The sequence below is a fragment of the Malaclemys terrapin genome, chromosome 4, assembly GCF_027887155.1.
Source record: "Malaclemys terrapin pileata isolate rMalTer1 chromosome 4, rMalTer1.hap1, whole genome shotgun sequence".
NCBI classification, from domain to species: domain Eukaryota; kingdom Metazoa; phylum Chordata; order Testudines; family Emydidae; genus Malaclemys; species Malaclemys terrapin.
In genome coordinates, this window is record NC_071508.1 from 37,700,981 (window position 1) to 37,714,324 (window position 13,344).

Below are 13,344 nucleotides of genomic sequence, written 5' to 3' on the forward strand. Positions count from 1 at the left end.
TGCGGTGGGATGGTTGTTTCAACGGAGCCTGTCACCCCTCCTGATCGGGACTGTGTGTATGGGGGGGCTATGTGACTTTGTGGCAGGGGGAGGATGGTTACAGATCCCCTGCTGCGTGGCTCTGTGATCCTGCATAAGGACCACCGCTTAAGATCTGTAACTGCCCTCCCCCGCCACAAAGTCACAGAGCAACCCACCCCCCACCACATAACATGAAAACAACCTCCCAGACTAACCAGGGTAACTAGTCACTGCATCACTGCACTGTGTATGTGCCCTGCTGCTGTGCCTGCCCCCGCCTATGTACCCTGCCAAAGGCGACTGTCCTGTCCAATTACCAACCCCCTTTCCCCTCCTCCTCCAAAAGAACATCATTGAAACAGTACTTAACATGAACGTATTTTTTATTATCAACTACACATGGAACTGGGAGGTGAAACTTGGACGGGGGCTTGTGTCAGGCGGGAAGGAAAGAACTTTTCAAGTTTTGGGGAATGAGAGCCTTCTGCTACTAGAGCTCTCTGCAGGGGTGGAGTGAGAGTTAGCAGGGACTCTGCCGCCTCTCCTTCTTTGCACTTTGGGTGAGGTGGGTATGGGACTTGGTGGCGGGGGAGGGCGGTTAGAGATGGACTGCAGCGGGGCTCTGTCCTCCTGCCTCCGTTCCTGCAGAACATCCACAAGGCGCCGGAGCGTGTCTGTTTGCTCCCTCAGTAGTCCAAGCAGCGTTTGAGTCGCCTGCTGGTCTTCCTGCCGCCACCTCTCCTCCCGATCCATGTTTGCTTGCTGCATTTGGGTCAATTTCTCCCGCCACTGGGTCTGCTGTGCTGCCTGGGCTTGGGAACAGGCCATAAGTTCAGAGAACATGTCCTCCCGTGTCCTCTTCTTCCTATGCCTAATCTTCGCTAGCCTCTGGGAGTGTGATGCCAGGCTAGGTTGTGAGACAGTCGCAGATGTGGCTGTGGGAATGGGAAAAAGGGAGTGAATTCCTCAGAAAGATAAATGTAGTTGTGAACAAAGAACATAGTCTTTCTCTGTGAACAAGACCATGCACAGCACCTATCACATGCGCACTCAGCACAAGGTCGAATTCTCGGCCTTCGCATTCAGTGCCTGGGGTCTTGCACAGCACATTTGAGAAGCGGGGCAGCACAACGGAATTTCTGTTGCAGGCAGACATGGTAAGCCGTAGACTTGTGGCAGTTTAAAACTTTTATATTACCACTGGCCTCATTTCACATTTAAAGCAATGTCAGTCCCTGCTGCCAGCAATCCGGCAAGCGGGAACTCTGCCCCTGTCCCACCCCCTCGCGGCTGTCCCCAGGAACGATCCCTTTCGGCAGCCCCTCTCCCGCCTCCACCGCGTGGCTGCAAACCAGCGGTTACAGTTCTGTAAAGGAACGAGCAAGCAGTCCCAACACTAACATTCCCCTACCTAATTCAAAGCAGGTCACCATGGGCGACATCACCCTGATGAGGATCTCTGACAGCGAGAGAGAGAGAATGCTCCGGGAAAGCCTCCAAAGACCAGGGCCGTATGCCGCCCTGCTGTGCAGAGCAATGATTCCCGAGTACTTGATAGTCTCGTGGCGTGGCAACGTGTCGTACTTCGGAGGACCCAATAAGGCTGCTCTCCCCAGGAACCTCATGCAACGGCTTTCCAATTACCTCCAGGAGAGCTTCATCGAGATGTCCCGGGAGGATTACTGCTCTATCCCTGCACATATAGACCGCATTTTACTCTAGCTGCAGTAGCAGGGACTAAACAGTAGAGCGGCTTGGGCAGGACAATCACGGAAAACCGGACATTGCTAGATTTTTTTTCAAAACTTGCACTGCCCATGACTGAACCGTTAAGTGCCTAGGGCAAAGTAATCATGAAGAACCCATTCTTTTAATTGTTAATATTCCTGTTCTGTTAAAAATAAATGTTTAGATGTTTACAACACTTACTGGCTGATCCTTCCCCAGATTCTGTGTCCGGGGTAACGGCTGGGGACGCTTCGTAGGGGATCTCTGTAAGGGTGATGAAGAGATCCTGGCTGTCGGGGAAATCAGCGTTGTGAGCGCTGCCGACTGCCTCGCCCTCCTCATCTCCTTCCTCATCTTCCCCGTCCGCTAACATGTCCGAGGAACTGGCCGTGGACAATATCCCATCCTCAGAGTCCACGGTCAGTGGTGGGGTAGTGGTGGCGGCCGCACCGAGGATGGAATGCAGTGCCTCGTAGAAACGGGATGTCTGGGGATGGGATCCGGAGCGTCCGTTTGCCTCTTTGGTCTTCTGGTAGCCTTGTCTCAGCTCCTTGATTTTCACGCGGCACTGCGTTGCATCCCGGCTGTATCCTCTCTCTGACATGTCTTTTGAGATCTTCTCATAGATCTTTGCATTCCGTTTCTTGGAGCGCAGCTCAGAAAGCACGGACTCATCGCCCCACACAGCGATGAGATCCAAGACTTCCCGATCAGTCCATGCTGGGGCCCTCTTTCTATTCACAGACTGCACGGCCATCACTGCTGGAGAGCTCTGCATCGTTGCCAGTGCTGCTGTGATCGCCACGATGTCCAGACAGGAAATGAGATTCAACTGGCCAGACAGGAAAAGGAATTCAAATTCAAATTTTCCCGGGGCTTTTCCTGTGTGGCTGGTCAGAGCATCCGAGCTCGTACTGCTGTCCAGAGCGTCAACAGAGTGGTGCACTGTGGGATAGCTCCCGGAGCTATTAGCGTCGATTTCCATCCACACCTAGCCTAATTCGACATGGCCATGTCGAATTTAGCGCTACTCCCCTCGTCGGGGAGGAGTACAGAAGTCGAATTAAAGAGACCTCTATGTCGAACTAAATAGCATCGCAGTGTGGACGGGTGCAGGGTTAATTCGATGTAATGGCGCTAACTTCGACATAAACGCCTAGTGTAGACCAGGCCTTAGAGAACTGAATGGGAGTGACTCCAGGTCATTCTCTTCTTTAAGTTTCATCTCATGGAGATTCAGTCCTGCCTAGAATAGCATGCGAGCTGAGGCTTCTGTCTCAGGCTGCTCCCCCAGCCGGCAGCACCATGCAGTCGCACCTACCCCAGTCTGCCCCTTGCTCCCATGGCTCATGAAGCCTGGACAGTAGTAAGGAGCAGTTCAACTTGTGGAATGACAAATCCAGAACGAAGGATTGGGCCACGTTAAGATTATTTCAGAGTCCTAGATAGCATTTAGTCCCTATAAAAGGCTTCATGAAAATTTCCCCCCACCCCTAACAAAAATGTTAATTTATCAGAGCAGCTGAAAGGGTAAGGAACCCGGAACTATAACTTAGAGAGAACGTCCATATTATTTAACTCATAATTGATATAATTCAAAGTAAAATTTCACAGCGTGGTCTGTTCTAAGACTAAAAATGCAGGACAGGAGTCGGAAAAAGGAACAGTGACCTGTTTCCGCCCGGTTTCAAACCGGGGACATTTCACGTGTTAGGTGAACGTGATAACCACTACACTATGGGGCTTCTCTTTTTTTGCCACAGACTTTGCCGAATGCACAGGAATGTTTTCTCTAGCTACAGAAACTACCTAATGCAATGTCTACATCTATGGCCTTCCTGCTCACAAAGCAGTCATGCCCCCGCCCAAGGCTGACACAGCGCGGAGTGCATGTGACACAGCGATCTGGCTTGGGCAGGATCCCTAGCGAGGCATGATACTTTTGCCATTAAGCAAACACAGCAATTCTTTCCTGGCCTCTGCCACTGAATGCCTCCATGCATTATGCTGTGCCCTATCAGTGCGGGAGGACTGCATGAGCTCAGAAAACATGTCATCACGAGTGCGTTTTTTTTGCCTTCTAATCTGCAGTAACCTCAGGGACGGAGATGATAGGGTGAGCGTAGAAACATTCTGGGGGGACTGCATGGTCACCTGTGCTGCTGAGTTCGCCACGCTGGCCAATCAGGAAATGAAATTCAAAAGTTCCCGGGGCTTTTCCTGTGTACCTGGCTAGTGCATCTGAGTTCAAAGTGCTGTCCAGAGCGGTCACCATGGAGCACTCTGGGATAGCTCCTGGAGGCCAATACCGTTGAATTGCATCCATACTACCCCAAATTCGACCTGGTGATGTCGATTTCAACGCTAATCCCCTCGTCAGGGAGGAGTACAGAAATCGATTTTAAGAGCCCTTTAAGGCTACAAAAATGGCTTCGCCGTGTGGATGGGTGCAGGGTTAAATCATTCTAACTCTGCTAAATTCGACCTAAACTCGTAGTGTAGACCAGGGCTAAGAGGGAGGGAGCTGGATTCTATGCCTTTTAGTGCAGTACAGACCAAGGAGGAGACACCAGTGGTAAGGTTTTCAAAAGCACCTATGTGACTTGGGTGCCCCAATCCCATTTCAAAAATGACTTCAGCATTTAGGAGCCTAAATCCAATGGGATTTAGGCTCCTAAGTGCCTGCCACTTCTGAAAATGGGACTTAGGTGCTTTGAAAATTTTACCCGACGCTTTTATGAAAAGATGGGTAAACACCCCAGAGAAACTAAAATGGAAGTATTTGCTTACTGCCAATACAGTGAAAATCAGGGACTATTCCAGGCTGAGAAAACAGCTTCCACTGTTTGCAGTACTGAATCCTCTATCTCCATGGTGGCTTCCAGTTGTTGCTGACCCCACAATTCCTTTAATGGAGAGGACACCATGGCACGATGGGTGCCACCATGCATGGAAAGAGAGAGAAGAACTGGCTGCAGATTCGGAAGGATAGAGGTCCTTCGCTCAGAAGCAGGAATCTGAAAGGACTCTCTCTGCCTAGGCAGTGAGTGTAGAGAGTTGACATATTTTAGTGTGGCAGCTGGTGACTTTTTCAGATCTGCCTTCTCTGTCTATTTGTTAGGAAAATGTAAATGACAGAATTAAGACCAACTGGCTGCTGGGCAGGAGGCCCAGAGGAAACCTTAGCCACTTCGCTGCAAGTCTGTCCATTTCCTGGTGCTGGCATATTTTATCTTTACAGAGTAACTGTGTGGAAGCAATTAATGTTCTCCTTGGATTTACTGTGTAGCATTGTAGTCTCACGGCTCGCTTCTGAGCTTTTGTACTCAGAGAATGGAACAGGGCTGATGATATCGCATCCTTCACTCTTGAAGTATTTCAGAGCGCTTTACTAAGTAATAGACCAGGGGTAGGCAACCTCTGGCATGCGTGCCAAAGGCGGCACGCGAGCTGATTTTCAATGGCACTCACACTGCCCGGGTCCTGGCCACCGGTCTGGGGGAGCTCTGCAATTTAATTTTAAATGAAGCTTCTTAAACATTTAAAAAACCTTATTTACTTTACATACAACAGTTTAGTTATATATTATAGACTTAGAGAAAGAGATCTTCTAAAAACGTTAAAATGTATTACTGGCACACGAAACCTTAAATTAGAATGAATAAATGAAGACTTGGCCCAGCACTTCTGAAAGGTTGCCGACCCCTGTAATAGACTGTTAGCAGGGCAGGAGGCAAAGAGAAGCCAGCGTGTGCTCAGCACAACCTCAGACAGAGCCTTGGATATAAGGCCTGATATAAAGAGAGCAGGAATGTTGGCCTGAACATTGGGAATATCCCCTAAAGTGTTATGGGATCTTTAACCCCTACCTGGACAACCAGCAGGGCATTGGAAAAGCGTCCCCTGAGGATTCAGAGAGTTTAAGGCCAAAAGTGACTATCAGATCATCTAGTGTGACCTCCTGTATATCACAAGCCCAGTTACTCCTGCTCTACTAGGACCATCTGCCCTAACATGGCACTGCAATGTCAGTAAAAAGAACAGAAGTACTTGTGACACCTTAGAGACTAACAAATTTATTAGCGCATAAGCTTTCGTGGGCTACAGCCCACTTCTTCGGATGCTCTAATAAATTTGTTTGTCTTTAAGGTGCCACAAGTACTCCTGTTCTTTTTGCGGATACAGATTAACACGGCTGCTACTCTGAAACCTGCAATGTCAGTGTTTGCTATCTAAGCTTTACCTTAATTGGGCCAGAACCTCCGCTGGTGTAAATTGCTGTAGCATCATTGATTTCAATGGGGCTGTGCCACTTTAGACCAGCTGAGAATCTGGCCCATGATTTTCAGGCCTAGAGACAATGGGCTTGATTCTCTGCTGCCTGTAGCCACGCGTACCTGTGCAAAGTGGGTGGGAAACGTTACCAAACCAGAATGGTAGAATTTTACATCACATTGCCCGGGGTAAATGGCGACCCATGGTGCCCAAGGTGGTGGAGAAACAGGTGCAAGAGTGAGCTCATACAAGCCAAACTCTACCCATACATTGTTCATGTCCTTAAACATCTTCTGAATCCCAGAGCAGCAGACTCTAGCATCTAGGACAAGTTTACTTGTCATCCATGGTCCATTGGGTCATCTGTCACCACCTTACCGGTTGGGCCAAAAACCATGTGCTGCATCCTCACCTGTGTTAACTCTGCAGGTTACACAGAGACCCTGGATGCCAGGGTAAAACCAGAACACAGTCAGGATGCTCTTCGGTCCCACCTCTATTCACCCATCTCTCATCGCAGCATTAATTATGATGCAATTCAGCAGCACAGGGAGGGGCAACAGCCTCTTCATTCACTGATGAAAGGAACATAGGTCAGAGAACCAGGGAATGGGGGTCCCGGTGCTCCTTGGTGAAACAGACCCTTAGCCCGTTTGGATGCCCCAAAGCATTGGCACAATCCAAGACACCTCTTGCCAGGAACACACACAAGCCTCCAGCCAGTTTGTGGGTGAAGCCCTCGCAGACTGAAGTGCGTCACTGAGACCAGGGAGGCCACATCTCTGCATGGGACTCTCTCAGGTTAGTTCTGGCCTCCAGTCGAGGAGAATGGTTGCAAAAGGATTACAGTAGAGAATATAAAGAGAGAAAAGTCTCCTTCGTGGATGGGAGAGAGTGTCTGTCTCTCTGAAACACAGAAGAGATCCAGGCTGCACGGACTAGTTTGGGTCTAATGAGCTCCTACATAGCAGCTTGTTCTCTGTATTGCAGATCAGAGGCAGTTAGGGGCTAGGAAGAATGGTGCAATTTACTGAGCAGCACATTGGAAGCTCCCGTTTCTCAGCCAGTCCTAAGTGACATGTATGGCTGGGGCTAACCCAAGGAAATGGGCAGCACAGGTGCTGTATGTGAGTCTTTCTGCAGGTAGAGGCAAGAGATTCGTCATCTTCACTTGCCAGTTCCCAGTAGAACTCTATATGAGCAGCCCTATCCCAGTCGGCTCACAGATGAGGTCTCAAGATGATGAAGTGACTGGCACATATAAGCCAGAGCCATCCTTGTTCGCTATATTAGCTAAAGATAAAGAGCCTAACATTATTTATTACTCTTTCCATCTCATGATTTTGGGGGGCCTGTTGCATGGTTTTTAAACATTCGGGGCTGGCACTACTGCTCACTTCTCATCTAGCCTGGCTCCACAAGGATGAATTAAGGCCATCTGGTGCCCTAGCCACAACCAACATGGCCCCTCCCTGTCATGGCCATGCCCTTCTTCAGTGTGGTAGCAGGTTTCAGCGTTCAGATGAATGGGGTAGATCACATCTCTTGGAGCTATTGTTCCAGGCTGGCTGTAGACTCCGGCAGGCATCAGTTACACTTGGTTAATGGTTTCAAGCTGTTCTTTGCATCCATGAGGCTGAGGAATAAGTTTTCAAGGAAAGAAGAGATTCTGATCTCAGCATGTGACTCCAGAAGCTAGTGCCTTAATCCCACCTTCTAGCTCTGTAGCCCATTACTAAGTCCCTGAGCTATTCATGCTCCCACTTCTCCTTTTCTTTATTTGTGGGTGCCACTCATTCATTCCAAGGCCACACGGGGAATGTGCAAGGGCACAAAAATCTTTACGTTTTTGTTGCTAATTGTGTGGTTGGAAAGACGTTTGGCTCTAATCCAGTAATGGAGTGAGGTATCTGGACTCTTCTATGTAACACACCCTTCCCTGCAGCCTAACCACTTAGTACCACCAGGCATAACGTATAGATGGGACAAAAAGTGATCTCTGAAAGATAGGAAGTGATTGGCTTTGCTTGGACTGCGGATAGTCAAGAAATAGAATGCAGAGTTCGAACAAGCCAGACTCACTAAATGGAAGCACTGAACATGTGGGCACTGGAGATGGGGGTGGGGAGCAAAGGGCCATTGACCCTCCCCTCACTTTTTAAATAGGGGAGTGTGCTCCTGCACTTCTTAAACAAAAGGGCCATGAACTCATGAAGGGCACAATGAAGGAAGCCCAGGCGCCTCCCCCCTTGGCTTCGGACTGTAGTTGGCTGGTGTAATGGTCTTGCTGGCTTGACAGAGGAGTGGCCAGGCCACATTTGAGTGGCATTGCGAGCCCACGCTCCAGGTCGCAACCTCACTCATTCAAATTTGACCCGGCTGCCCCTCTGTCATGATCAGGCCAAGCCTGGAGTTCGCTGTTTTGCAGGCCACTGACTGAACGCACAGCTCATCTATTATCCACAATTCAGGCAGCACTCCTAACTAGGAAACAAGGAATCAAATGATCAGTCCCCCATGGCAGAACAAAGCACTAACTGTGAAGCCACTGGGCCAAAACATGTACCCTCTCTAGCCTCTATGAGGGAGAGCTGTGGAGCAGGAAATGAATGTGGGTCGCTTGCATGGTATTACAGAGAAACGGCTCACTTAAATTATGTTAATATCTGGGACATGCAGGGCCAAGCAACCGCCAGTGATGGTGCTTGGTGGGCTTCCTTTTAGCCCCAAAGACGCTTGCTTGCTTGTTTTCCTTTATTAAATATGGCCACTTACGCAACCTGCAACTGAGGTCTGGGGTCAGTGGCCTCCCCTTGCTTTAACAACCACATGTGTAATGCAGAGGTCCCTTTGCTTAACAATTTATCCACCACAACATCCAAACTTTCTGCCAGCCAAAGAAACAAATCCCTCCAATCTATCTAGGAAATGAGAATGCCCCATCCCTGTTCGATCAGAGCGCCGATGACTTTACATTGAGCACGTGGTCTGAAAGGCTATTCTCCATGCATACGGCATGGATTTGAGACTGTAAGCATCAGGGCAGGATTTGTCTCCTCCTGTGTGTTTGTATGGTGCCCTGATCTCAATTGGGCCTCTAGGTGCTACCATAATACAAATAATAATAATTAATTATCATTGTATGAGTGACTCTCAGCAGTGCAATGATGCTGAGCCATTCTCTTCAGTGTGGCTATTGTGAGAAAACTATTGCACACAATTGCGTTGTGCTCTGAAAGGGTCATTCTAAGATGAGGTGTCAACTCGCACGACGATGACAAACCAAAGAACCCCGGAGAGAGCAACAGTGGAGTAGAATTCTCATCCCGACATGCACCTGCAGCATGTGTCTCACCCCTCTCTGCAAGATGGAATGTGCCAGCCCTGCTGATGCGCACATCAGATCCCAACCGCTGGAGCCACCCATTGAATTAATTCATTGGTAGGAGGCCTCTGTTCCTGCAGCCAAAGGCTTTGAGTTCTTCTCCCCAATTCTAGACGCACTGGCAGGCCACGCACCGCTGCACCCTTCCTGCAGCTTGTTCTCCAGTAATTTTCTGAGGTTAGCACAAGCCACAAACTTGAGGCAGTGGACTGGAAGGCAGCCTCCAGCTTCAATTAGCACGCCTTGCATAAGAACAACAGCGCCAACAAACATCCTATATATTTTTTATGGGAGTCTGTATAAACGAGTCCCACCGGCAGTGCAGGCGACACGTAGCAAGTCTGGCTGCTCGCTCTGCCCTGCGTAATTGTGAGAAAACATTTCCCTCCTTGGGACACAGGAACAAGAATGATTCTATTGCTGTAACACAGGGGTCGGCAACCTTTGAGAAGTGGGGTGCCAAGTCTTCATTAATGTAAGGTTTCACATGCCAGTAAAAGATTTCGTGTGTCAGACTGGCAGTGCGGCTGGCAGATGGAACCCCAGACCGGCAGTGGGCTGAGCCGCTCAGTCCGCTGCCGGTCTGGGGTTCCGTCCGCTGGCCCCTGCCAGCCAGGCTCCCGGCCACCGGCCCTGTTCAGCCCGCTGCCGGCCCAGGTTCCGTCCATCCAGGCCAGCAGCGGGCTGAGTGGGGCTGGCGGCAGCGTGCCACTAAAAATCAGCCCGCATGCCACCTTTGGCATGTGTGCCGCAGGTTGCCGACCCCTGCTGTAGCAACTATTTTCCGGATTATTACACAATAACACCAAATCCAGATTGAGGGCCAGCTCCACAGTTACTCCAGATTTACAGAGGCTGGCCCCAAATGATTTGAAACAGCCAAGACTAAAACAGGATCAATTCAAACCATTTGGAAAATCAATGTGCCAGCCCAGAGGCTGCCGGGAACAAACTGGTGCAGAGAGGACTAATTTGAGGGCTGTTAATGCAGCACAGGTTGTTACAGACAAGGCCTGTGCTGCTGCTCCAAATCCCAGCGCTCAGCTGCCCTCTTCTCTTTGCCTCCCGAAAGTGGGATGGCACAGAAGGGAGCAGGGTGCTGAGTGCAATTGGCACTGTCACATTTTAAACTCCGCCCTTGCCAACAAGGGCAGCAGCCAGTGACCTGAACATAGTAGCGAGAGTTGAGGATCCCCTCTGCTGCCCACTCCAGAGCTGCCACGCTCCAGGTAAAATATTTAACCAAAGCTCACCCCAGGCAAATAGAATTTTGCATCGTCATCTATTTTTCTGAGTCTCTATATATTTGCAGAGATTCATACATTTCAAGGCCCAAATAGACCATTATTACCACACAGTCTGCCCCACTGCAGAGCACCAGCCATAGATTTTCACCCAGCAGTTGCTGCCTTGAGCCTAGTAATTTGTGACTAAGTTAGAGCTTATCTTTTAATTTAGGCAGTTGTTTTTTGAAAGGGGAAACTCCTTTCCAAGGGCATCTGTCCACCTGCCAGTGCTCCTTCCCTAGGCTCAGTGGAAGTGTCGGGAGAAATTCTGATGTCCATCACATGCACCAAGTGCATCTGACACTCTTGCCACATGGGAAATCATTTGTGTTTCAATATCTTTCTCTCTGAATAATATCCAGTTCCAGATGTTTTATTTCCTCTCGGACTCCTCATTGTCAGCTTTAAGCTCTATTTTGGCATCTTTCAATACAAATGTTTCTCACGGGGGGACGAGGAAGGGGGGCTTCAGTGCAGAAGGATCATTAGTCAGATTGCAGAAAACTCACCTGAAAGATCTGGTGGTGCAGCAAATTTTGCTCAAAGTTTGGCTCACTGGAAAGTGGACTCACCTGCTGGTGGGTCCGGTGCACATTCTGGTGAACTCTAGCACTTAACAGAGTAGTGCTTCATCAGCACTACCTAATTAGCAATCACAATGGCCTGGTGAGGCAGGTGGGTGTTACTGTCCCCATTTCACAGATGAAGACACTTGAGGCAGAAAGGTTGATTAAAGCCTCACAGAGTGTCAGAGCCGAGATCAGAACACCAGCAAACTGGTCCCTTGTTCTCAGCCGCATGCCTCATCCACTAGACCACACTGCCTCTCACACTGTTGACTTATCTCATCTTATAGCCAGAAGCCACACTGGCAACTGGTGATGACTGGGAGTGTCCCTAATGCCCATTACAGTAGCCAGGCCAGTACACAGCAGCAAACTGGTCATGGCAGTTAATCTCAGGGCTTCCAAAGGCCAGCCACAAGGACACCGGCTGGAAACTTCAAAGAAAAGTTAGATTAGCCTTGCTATTTCCAGATGCCTGAAACGGAGTGGGCCTCCCAGGCCCCAAAGGGGGCAATGGCTAGGCTTGTTTGAACACTTTATCGAACCTTGACGCCCAGGCCATTTTTAGAGATACAGACTTGGCTCAGGTCTCCAATCCTTAGCCCACCTCCGAGTTATCACTGATCTTCTAGCAGCCTCACGAGTGAGCTCCGATGCGAGACTCTGTTCGTGCTGCCCTCCCTGTGACCAGAGCCGCCCTTCGGGTGGGTTTGCTTTTGAATTTTGTTCCTGAGAACGGGCTACAATTTCATGCTGCTTTACACAGAGCTTACGCAGGCACATCCCGGGGGCAGCAAGTGGTTCAATATTTCTGTGGGAAAAGGGATGACTCCGTATTAGGACAAAGAGGATATTAGTTTCTACTCTCTGGTTGCAGCTGGGTAGTTGGTTACTATTATAATGTTTATATTATTGCACAGTTTACTAGTGTTTTGGAAAGGAATAGTCAACATGGATGGCCTCCTAATTCGTCTTTGGGCCCCCTAGCCAGCATGGTCAGAATTCATGAGCAGTAGGAATGCTCTGAAGTGGCTGCGTACAGGATAAGTGCTGGGTCTCTCTGTACATAGATAGTATTTAAATCCCAGGCACTATGCAGAAATTGGTGCTTAAGGAATCGGTCTCCGTTAACCTGAAATATTCCTCCTCACATTCAAAGTGACCCGTGCCCAAATTGGTTTTCTTCCTCTGAAGTAGCATCCTCCTATTTGAATAGATGAGGTGCACTTCCATAGAAAAATGGCTTCTCCACTGGAGTCCAATTCTCTCATGTCTCGAGTAACCTCAACTTCTATTGCAGTGGTTCTCAAACTCTTTTTCGCGGACCACTTGTAGGGTTACCATACGTCCGGATTTTCCCGGACATGTCCGGCTTTTGGGGGCTCAAATCCCCGTCCGGGGGGAAATCCCCAAAAGCCGGGCATGTCCGGGAAAATCGGGAGGCTCGGCCGGGGCCTCTTTGTCCGGGGCCGGGGGCATGGTGCCGGGCCGGGCTGGGCGCGGGGCCGGGGTCCGGGCTGGGAGCCGGGGGCGCGGTGCCGGTCCGGGGTCGGTGCGCCGGGCCCACGGGGCCGGGAGCCGGGCCGGGGAGCCGGACCTGCGGGGCTGGGAGCCGGCGGGGGGGCCAGCCTGGGCCGCGCCTCCTCCCCCCCGCCCCCCTTACCTGCTTCAGGCTTCCCGTGAATTAAATGTTCGCGGGAAGCAGGGGAGGGGGCGGAGACTTTGGGAGGGGGCGGAGTTGGGTGGGGGGCGTGGGCGGGGCTGGGGGCGGGGCCAGGGCCCCGGGGAGTGTCCTCCATTTGGAGGCACAAAATATGGTAACCCTAACCACTTGGAAATTGCTGAGGGTCTCGGCGGACCACTTAATGATCTTTCCAAATGTTGTTTGTACCATTAGCTAACTATTGTAAAGTGCTTTGGATAAAAGCACTATTGTTAGGGGGCTTATTCATTCACCCTCTCACTTCCCTGGTCCTTCTCGCATGAACAGAGAACAACAATACTCAAAATCCGAAGGTGCAAACAGTTTGATGTTTATTGGGGTGAACTTCCAGCAAGCATGATTCCAGTTTCCTTCCTCAGT

General features: G+C 50.0%; 1 protein-coding gene across 1 annotated transcript; it reads right to left on the reverse strand.

Annotated features, from left to right (window-relative positions):
* Positions 1 to 204: 204 nt before the first annotated feature.
* Positions 205 to 2,205, reverse strand: LOC128837194 (uncharacterized). Its single transcript, XM_054028162.1, has 2 exons — positions 1,951 to 2,205; positions 205 to 956 (listed from the first exon to the last, which is right to left on the reverse strand). Exons 1-2 carry the CDS (start codon positions 2,120 to 2,122, stop codon positions 481 to 483), a joined length of 648 nt encoding a protein of 215 aa, XP_053884137.1. The 5' UTR covers positions 2,123 to 2,205; the 3' UTR covers positions 205 to 480.
* Between the last annotated feature and the right edge of the window lie 11,139 nt (positions 2,206 to 13,344).